At 46.6% G+C, this 10085-nt stretch overlaps 1 protein-coding gene across 1 annotated transcript in view; it reads left to right on the top strand.

The window, feature by feature from the left end:
- Positions 1–4750: 4750 nt before the first annotated feature.
- Positions 4751–10085, top strand: part of MOG (myelin oligodendrocyte glycoprotein) — a 12753-nt gene continuing 7418 nt past the window's right edge. The window contains exons 1-2 of the mRNA XM_004694748.2: positions 4751–4943; positions 6847–7194. Of these exons, the coding sequence (XP_004694805.1) occupies positions 4859–4943; positions 6847–7194 (433 nt within the window). The 5' untranslated portion in view covers positions 4751–4858. The remainder of the gene's footprint in view (positions 4944–6846; positions 7195–10085) is intronic.

The following is a 10085-nucleotide window of genomic DNA, read 5'->3' as shown; positions in this document are numbered from 1 at the left end:
GGATAGTGTTCTTTCCTGAAGGTAAGGTCCTCCTCATGCCGGAACACTTACAACCAAGACTTGCCAAAAAACTTGATACATTGATTTTGCTGGTAAATATGTGTTAATTTAAAATGATTGAACATATTTTTATTTCAACCAAGTAGATATACCAAAAAGTGAAACAGCCTAAGGTTCCTAGGAGGCTTATTAAATAAGCATAGCATATTCATGCAGTAAAATACGGTATATCTCCAGGGCCCTCCTTGGTGGTGCAGCGGGTTAAAGCACTGCACTGAGAATCTAAAGCCGCTTCCGCATGAGTTCGATCCCCACATGTCCCAGAGGTGACCACATGGCGTGGCAGACCTCTCCTGACCCGCCCACTGCTCCCCTCAGCAGTGTACTTGTCAGTCCACCTGTTCTGCTCCCCACTCTGTCTCTGGTAAATCTTCTCATCGCGCCCCTGCACCTCTAGCCTGTACCCCAGTTCTATATGAATAAATAAATAAATCTTGTGATTGAATTCGGTATATCTGTATAAAATAACAAAGATGTCCATTTTTTAAGGTTTATTTATTTATGCATACAAGAGCGGGGGTGTGGGTCAGAGGTGTTGAGGGTGAGAGTGGTCCCCAGGAAAAGGGGAAGCTCCAGGTTCCCTGCCCCACCCAGAAGGGGGGTGGAGCTGAGCAGAGAAGAGAAGGAATCCGAAGGAAGCTGGATGGAGGCCAGAAGGAAACCTAAGGAAGCCACATGGACCAGAGAGCATGTGATGAAGAAACGGTGCTTGTTTCCTGACCCTGGACTGGTTGAAAGAGATGTAGGTGAGAGACCCGCGGGGAGGTGACTCTTGGCAGCGGTTATCTTGATTTTGATTATGTTGTTTTCCTCCCAGACTTGTCTGGCCATAAATGACCCCTTTCTATACGTCCCGGCCAGAAGGTGCTTTAGGCTGTGGTGGGCTTTCAGACCTTGTTTTGGGCCAATCCCTTTTGGGAGGACTTTTACCCACGAGGGTTTGAGTAACTTTAGGTGTTTGATTTAGAAATTATGTTCTTTATCTTTTCTGTATTGCACACTGATTGTATTAAAGTTCCTTTCCATTAATGCTCTTTGTCTTGTATTGATGAAGCAGATGGCAGAACCTATTTACAGCAGGGAGGTTTGGAGTTTGGGGGTTCCGTGGTGCCTCTCTGCCTGCCCTGCAACAAGAGGATTCGCGATACAGAGTGGGGAACAGACCCAGCCCACTGCCTGATAACACTGCTGAGGGGGCGCCTCAGGCACAAGAGTTTGGGTCTTCTCCCTGGCGGGATTGCTTCACAGTACTGAGACTTAGTTTCCGTGCGTCACCAGGGAGACCCCATAAAATAACAGTGATGTTCTTTAGGCACTAATATGGGAAGATCTCTAAGATACCTTGTTATCATTTGCTTTTTTAAATGGTGCTGGAAAAGTGAGGTGGTCCTCGTTTGCAGCGACTCGCTCCCGGGCTCCCTCTAGTGGTGTGTGTGTGTATTTGGATTCAGAAAACACTGACTCAGGATGCCTTTCAACCTATGTAATTTCATACCTTACAACAGAATAAATGAACAAGCAAATAATTATAATGATATTTTAAAGTTCCAGAGAGCTCTATTATGGAACTATGCATTAAATAAATCACCCCATAAGCACAACAGCGTCTATTATTCTATTATTACTTATGTAAGATACATTTTACTCATTCTCTCAAAAAGCCTCAGCAGTTGCTACTATTGAGCAATATGTGAGTAGGCTGCCATTAATCACATGCTGTCTCCCATATGCACAGCTGTTCATGAGTATCAACACTCACTGCATTGGTGTCACTTTGCACGCATGACTGTTCAGGCTCATCAGACAGGGTCAGAGATGCAGACTCTGCAAATTACCATGGTGAGCAAAACACAAGAAGGAACTTGAGAATCCTTGCAAAATCACACAGCCTAGGGCTCTCTCTGGTGGCACATGGGTTAAAGCACTGCATTATCAACTCTCCAAAGCCACTGCAGCACAAGTTCAAACCCTGACCAGGGAGCTGACCCACATGGCACGGCAGACCTCTCCTGACCCGCCCGCTGCTACCCTCAGCAAGTATTTCAGTACATCTGCCTGTTCTGCTCCCCACTCTGTCGCTGGTGAATCCTCTCACCCACCACACCTCTGGCTTGTACCCTAGTTCTGTTAAGCATAAAGAAATAAATCTTTAAAAAAAAATACACAGCCTACACTACACAAAGTCAGTTATATTTTAGTACTGAGGGAAATGACGGGTCCTGCTGGACACTGCCAGGGCAGTTCCCCTGCCAGGTGTAGCCACACCATACTCCTGCTCAGAAATACCTGATGTTCCCACCCACAGATTTCTGTAAGTAGCAACACCACTGGCTTCATTTTTGCTGGTACCCTCTCTGAGTTACCTTTGTGTAAAAGCCCTGTCACGCAAGGGGCTGCTCACCCTAGATCCAGAAATTACCCCCTTTCCAGCTGAGCTCTTCGGAGGTGAATAGTGGCGCATAGAGTGGTGGTCATTCTGTGTTCTACTGTGGGGGGAGAGTAGGAGGGGGCAGAGGGGAAATTTTCCCCACCCCCATGTGTTCTCAGACTGGTCAAGCAGTCACATAGTATCAGACAGGTGAGAGGAGAGAAGAACAAAGTCAACTGCAACAAATGGAGACCCCATTTGGGTGCTGATTCTAAAGCCAGTGGGACAAAATGAGAACCGATATACCCTGAGCTAAGGAGTAGGGGAAAGGCTGGGATTCCAGGCTGCCATGCAAAGAGAGTGACTCATATGATGAGTAATTTTGCCTGCCATATAGATTTATTATTTTTTTTTACACATATAGAGCTGGGGTACAGGCCAGAGGTGCAGGGGCAGTGAGAGAATTCACCAGACACAGAGTGGGGAGCAGAACAGGCTGACTGACTGATACACACTGCTGAGGGGAGCAGCAGGCGGGTCAGGAGAGGTCTGCTACGCCATGTGGTTTACCTCTGGGGGGGAATCGAACTCATGCTGAAGTGGCTTTAGCTTCTTAGTGCTGTGCTTTAACCCACTGCACCACCAGGGAGGGCCCATAGATAGCATTTTAAGACAAAAAGTTTATAGCTGATAGAAATCCTAATTTTGGGTAGTAACTCCAATGATCATTTTCCTAGATAGTTAAGGGAAAGGTAGGAGTTTCTTGTGAGCCTGCAAAGCCTTAATTGTCCCCAGTTGAGAATATCTATAGGCCAGAGTGATCTGTCTTGGGCAAGCCTGTCTGGACATGTTGGGGAGCTCACCATGGAAGAAGAATCGCCCAGGATATTTTAGATTCTGGAAGGAAAGAGTCCCCACTTGAGTAGACCTCAGATATGCACAGAAGTTCCTCTTTTGCCTGATTGACCTTGACTTTCACTCATGCTCCTGACCTCGACTTTCATCCTCACAGCTTCAAAACAGCCAACCCATTGTGTCTGCACTCCAGCTGCCTACCAGGGAGAAAGAATAAGCAATCCCAGACTCAGCTGATCAATCCGTCCTTCTACCTCCTCAAGCTCATCTCAAACAAAAGCAGAAAAAGTATATCCCAGCTCTTGAGTGGTATTGCCTGATGTAATTTTTTTGTTATGATGGAAACGGTTCCATCTGCTGAGGGAGCCGCTAGCCCGCTAGACATGTGTGCTACTGAGCATTTAAAATATGTCTAGTGTAATCAAGGAACTGAATGCTTAATTTCATTTAAATGACCACCATGGGGTTAACATTTCAGCACTATCAAGCTATTGCAGCCATTGGAACATGAGTTCGATTTCTATCCCTGGGCGGGCAGCTGACCCACATAGCACAGAAGACCTCCCCTTTCCATCCACTGCTCCCTACCACTCCTCAGCAGTGTATTTCAACAGATTCACCTGTTCTGCTCCCCACTCTGCTTCTGGTGAATCCTCTCACCCTCCACCTCTGCCCTACAACCCAGTTCTAGAGTGCATCAATAAACTTAAAAGACAAATCTTTAAAAATAAATAAAAGGACCATTGATGATTAGTTACTGCTGTATTGGACAGCAGTAATTGAAATTGAAATTGTCTCACCAATTTTGTTTAAATGATGAGGCATCCTTGCTGTAAGATTGGATAATGGGACCCTCCCTGATGGCACAGCAGGTTAAAGCACAGCACTAAGAAACTAAAGTCATTTCGGCATGAGTTCAATCCCCACCCGCCCCAGAGGTGACCCACGTGGCGCAGCAGACCTCTCCTGACCCGCCCGCTGCTCCCCTCAGCAGTGTACTTCGTTGATCTGCCTGTTCTGCTCCCCACTGTGTCTCTGGTGAATCTTCTCACTGCCCCTGCACCTCTGGCCTGTACCCCAGTTCTGTATGAATAAATAAATAAATCTTAAAAAACAATAAAAAAGAAGTCAATGATAACCCCTCTTCCTTGATTAATCCCAACAGGAGAGGGGTTAAAAGAACCTCATAGATCACACGGACAAGCCCCTTTGGGAGGTCCACTGAGTGAGTGCTCCCAACTGGCCAGATCCTAGAAGTCCCCTCTAGGTTGGGTGGCCAGGAAGGAGGGGGAGGGAGGCCAGTACCAGGCAGCCTCTGCTCCGTGGCTCTGAGCGGGTGGGGAAGGCAGACTCTACACAGGCCCACCAGTCTGTAGCCCTTTTGTGTGAGTGCCTGGCAAGGATGACGTGGGGCTGTTCCTGGGACACAGCTGCGGCACAACCCAGGAGGCAGGCCCCGCAGCCCTGCCTCCCAGAGCCTCCCTCAGGCTTTTTCAGCAGTAGCGACACGCACCGCAGGGCCTCTGCGTGGCCTGACCCCGATGCCGGCGCTCTCTGTGCCCAGTGACAGCGGAGATGGCAGGTTCATTGAGCTCCTCTCTGCCCGGCTGCCTCCCCTCCCTCCTCCTCCTCCTCCTTCAGCTGTCCTCCAGCGATGCCGGTAAGATTTACCTCTTATTCCTGTCCTAGGAAACCCTGAGAACAGCAATAGACTCAAGTCCTTCATGGCATCCTCAAGGTCTAGACAAGCTATCTTTCAAAACTTGGATGTGCTGCTGGTTGGGTCCTCTCCTCAGAAACATCCAGAGCCCCCCTACAGCCTTCAGAATAGAACCCAAACTAGATAATGTGAGCTGACCTCAAGCTTCACCTTGAGCTACTTGCTTCTCATCTATCTTCCAGTTGGTATTGCCCAAGCGAGCAATAGTAACAGCCACCATTGAGAGTGCTGTTAGGTCAAGCGCTTAGTGGCGTCTATCCCATAGCTAACCTGGGTAAATATTGCTTGGATTGCAGTTTCCGGTCATGATGGGAAATAAGTTTTTACAGAGGAGCCCTGTGCTGCACAATAAGTTTTTACAGAGGAGCCCTGCTCTCGTGTTCTGGGAGAAATGAAAGAAACAGGTTTCAACCTCAAAGCTACTTGACTGACAGAGGCCCGGCCCAAGTCCTCCCTTGGGAATCGAAGCTCTTAGCCTGATTGAGGAGACTCTCAGGACATAGACTGGGAGCAGCAGGGCTGTGGTGGGGTGTGACGGGGTAGAAAGGAGGAAACAGAGCCACCTCCAGGGTGGAAGGGCTTAGAGGAGAGGAATTTTGGAATAGGGTGTGACTGAGAACAGAGGACTGAAGAGTGGTGGAGGAAAAAGCGAACGCAAAACTGGGCCCTCCCTGGAGGCGCAGCGGGTTACAGAGCAGCACTATGAAGCTGCCTGCAGCCACTGTAGTATGGGTTCAATCCCGGGCCAGAGGGCTGACCCACGTGTGGCACAGCAGACCTCTCCTGTCTCACCTGCTGCTCCCCTCAGAAGTGTGTTTCAGCACATCTGCCTGTTCTGCTTCCCCCTCTGTCTCTGGTGAACCCTCTTATCCCCCACACCTCTGGCCTATACCCCAGTTCTTATATGCATAAACAAATACAGCTTTTAAGAGAAAGAAAAAGCAAAACCTATGGGGAAGGGGGGAGGGGTCAATTTGGCCGGTTATGAACACGGATGTCCCTGGTAGAATGAAACCGAGAGCTCCAGTCGGAGGTTGGGCTGCAGAAGCAGAGGTGGATGCAGCAACTGTCAAGATGACCAGTCCAGAATGGTCTGTCTGGGGAGCTCAGGAACCATGCATGCGTGCATACATTCACACATGTACATGTTCTATAAAACATATACTCCAGACTCCACTTAAGAATGGAGAGATCAGGTCCTCCCTGGTGGTGCAGTGCGTTAGGACGCAGGACTGCAAGCTAGCCACAGCCACTTCAGTGCAAGTTCGATCCCCGGCCCCAGAGGTGACCCACATGGCGCAGCAGACCTCTCCTGCCTTGCCGGCTGCTCCCCTCAGCAGTGTACTTCGTCGATCTACCTGTCCTGCTCTGCTCCCCGCTCTGTCTCTAGTGAATCCTTTCATGGCCCCCCAACTCTGACCTGTACCCCAGTTTTTGTGTGCACAAATAAATAAGTCTTTAAAAAAGAAAGGACTATATTGGCCCTCCTTGGTGGCAAAGTGTGTTGGGGAGCAGCAATGCAAGCTAGCCGCAGCCGCTTCAGTGCAAGTTCGATCCCCGGCCCCAGAGGTGACCCACATGGCGCAGCAGACCTCTCCTGACGCTCCTGTGGCTCCCCTCAACAATGTAATTCATCCATCCGCCTGTTCTGCTCCCCACTCTGTCTCTGGTGAATCCTCTCACTGCCCCTGCACCTCTGGCCTTTACCCCAGTTCTGTATACACAAATAAATAAATCTTAAAAAAAAAAAAGAATCAAGAGAAGGTATTCTTCCCTGTTTTGATGACATGCTTGTCCATCTTTCCTCGGAGGCTTACCTTCCTTTCTTTGCTGTCTTGGACAGGACAGTTCAGAGTGATAGGACCGCGGCACCCCATCCGGGCTCTGGTGGGAGATGAAGCAGAATTGCCTTGCCGTATATCTCCAGGCAAGAATGCTACAGGCATGGAGGTGGGCTGGTACCGACCCCCCTTCTCTAGGGTGGTCCATCTCTACAGAAGTGGCAAGGACCAAGATGGAGAGCAGGCACCTGAATACCGGGGCCGGACAGAGTTGCTGAAAGAGGCCATTGGAGAGGGAAAGGTTACCCTCAGGATCCGGAACGTAAGGTTCTCAGACGAAGGGGGTTTCACCTGCTTCTTCCGAGATCACTCTTACCAAGAGGAAGCAGCTATGGAGCTGAAGGTGGAAGGTGAGTAGGGGGATATTAACCAACACCGCAGTTTGAGACCAATGGGGACGAGGTCCTTCAAGCCAAACATCTCATGCCTGGGAATTCATTACATAGAAATAAGCACATCCGCACATGGGAATTTACATGCTCATGGATGTCCATTGCAAAAGCAGAAAATGTTCTTTAAAAATGATAAGTGAAGGCTGGAAAATCCAAATGATACCATTCCTATTATAAACAATCAATTTCTGATTATTTTGGGCTACTAGAAGGGAATAAAAATAGCCTGAAAGTTAATCAAAGTATCCAACTGGACCTTAGATACTTTTCATAAAATTTATTTTTGTGTAAGAGAACTGGGGTGTAGGCCAAGGATACCTAGAGCCGTGAGGAGATTCCCCAGAGACAGAGTGGGGAACAGAGCAGGCAGCTATACTGAGATACACTGCTGAGGGGAGCAGTGGGGAGACAGGAGAGGTCTGCTGGGCCATGTGGGTCAGCTCCCTGGTCTGGGGTCAAACTCAGGCCTAGTAGTGATAGCACTGAGATTTAACCTCTAGGACAGCAGGGAAGCCCAACCTTAGATATTTTGTTTTGCTCTGGAATGTCTTTTGTTTCTCATAAACAAGAGCATGGTTCTTAAGGAGCCAAATGAATCAACTCCTATTACAATGAATTTCTCAGTTGATGTGTTTATAGAATTCCATTAGATAAGGAACATCATTGAAATATACATTGCTATATACATTATTGAAATATACATTAAATTATATATTGTATATAGTTACATATATTGAAGCATACATTTAAAGATACATTATTGAAATATATGATAATTATATATATATATTTTTATATATACTTATATATATATATGTAGCGTGTGTGTATCTATATATTGAAATGTGCATTACAGTAACCGTCCACGTGAATAAACAAGTAAAGCAAATGTCTACATATAATTATAAAAATATAGCAATGCCAGGCCCTTCCTGGTGGCACAGTGGGTTAAAGCACAGAACTAAAAAGCTAAAGCCACTTCCGCATGAGTTCGATCCCCTCCCTGGAGCTGACCCACATGGCTCAGCAGACCACTCCTGACCCTCCCACTACTCCCCTCAGCAGTGTACTTCATCAATGGGCCTGTTCTGCTCCCCACTCTGTCTCTGGTGAATCCTCTCACGGGCCCAGCACCTCTGGCCTGTACCCCAATCTTGTATGCATAAATAAATAAATCTTTAAAAAAAAAATAGTGATACCACCTTTAAAGTTTATCTCCATTGCAGTTTCCTTTATGATTTCGGGTTTCTTTATGTTGCATTATCCCAGGATAGTTGAGATAGAGACAAGTAGACAGAAACTTTAAAAGTTAATTCTGCTTAGTTGAACAACAAAAGAGTTTTGCGGGGTCCCTTTGCTTTGACCCTTCCCACCTACAGCACCCACATCAGACAATCCCTCATTTCTGTGTCTCCAGGACAACCGTGGCAGTGTAGCAGCAAAAGAGCATTGTGTCCTGGATAACAAAGCACTGTTTCTAGAGACCAGCGCAGGGATGTGACAACAGCTCTGTGTGCCACACAGTGTCCCTCAGACAACTGTTCTTACTGGGGAGTTTTTACCTGCAGGAAAGTCTGAAGGGAAAAGTTCCCCGTGGGGCTAGTTTCCATATCCAGCGTTTCCTTCCTCCCCATACTATGCTTACCCAAAACCAAAACAGGAAAAAAAGAAAGAAAGAAAAAGAAAAAGGCAAGAGTGTTTTACAAATGAAAGGGATTATCCTCGGAGGCTAGAGAGCCTGGAAACTGAGACAAAACTGAGCTGAAAGGCAGTAGAAAGTTCCACTCACCCTGCCCACACCATCCAAAAGGAGAAACAACAGAAGAAGAGGTAGGTTACTTGGGGGATCTAAGAACACTACTATCATCGATTTACATGGAAAAAATGTTGAGCCTTCCCAGACCCCCAAAATAACCTATCACATCATCACAAATAAAGAAGTTCTGCTTTCCGGTGGCGGTGGGTCAAGGGAAGCTGTAGCTGTTAAGGCAAGTTTCAGGTGTTACCTGCCTCCCCTCTTACTCTAAACAGCTTCTGATCTTTCTTTCTTTTTCTTTTTTTTTAAAGATTTATTTATTTATTCATAATGAACTGGGGTACAAGCAGAGGTGCAGGGACGGCGAGAGGATTCACCAGAGACAGAGAAATACACTGAAATATTGAAATATTGAAATATTGAAATACACTGCTGAGGGGAGCAGGGGGCAGGTCAGGAGAGGTCTGCTGGGCCATGTGGGTCAGCTCCCTGGCCGGGGATCAAACTCGTGCTGCAGTGGCTGGTGATACAGTCATAGTGCTATGCTTTAACCTGTTGCACCACAAGGAGGGCCCTCAAATATAATAACTATTTTTAAAAACCATAACAATGATGCTACAGTCACTTCTTTGAAGATTAAAAACCCTTAAGGTACAGTTTATGTTCAATTTTCCTTTGCTTCATAATTATACTTTTACACTTGGGTTGTATGCATTGAAGCCACACAGGATCCATACTGTGGTGTTGGCATTATAGAGCTCCCTGCGATCTAGATTTTGCTGAGTTCTCTTCCAATCTGTTGTTTAAATGTGGTCCATGCCCCATATTTCCTGTAAATTCATACAGGTCCATGATTAGATTCAGGTTTGATTTACTTTGTCAAGGCTGCTTCATAGATTATACTATATACTTCCCATTGCTTTACAGCAGAAGACTCCTAATCTTTTCTCTATGTTATTCTAATCCTTTGTGGAAATAAAAAAAGTATGAAAAAAAAAGACCTAAAGTATGCACTTGCTAACCCACATGGCTACAGATAACCTTTTTTTTTATTATTTTTTATATTTTGTTTTTATGTTTAAAGATTTATTTG

This window comes from Condylura cristata, unplaced genomic scaffold (assembly GCF_000260355.1).
Source record: "Condylura cristata isolate star-nosed mole 26May11 unplaced genomic scaffold, ConCri1.0 scaffold00046, whole genome shotgun sequence".
NCBI classification, from domain to species: domain Eukaryota; kingdom Metazoa; phylum Chordata; class Mammalia; order Eulipotyphla; family Talpidae; genus Condylura; species Condylura cristata.
The sequence above is the reverse complement of the archived record's forward strand: the minus strand, read 5'-3'. Positions and strand labels throughout refer to the sequence as shown.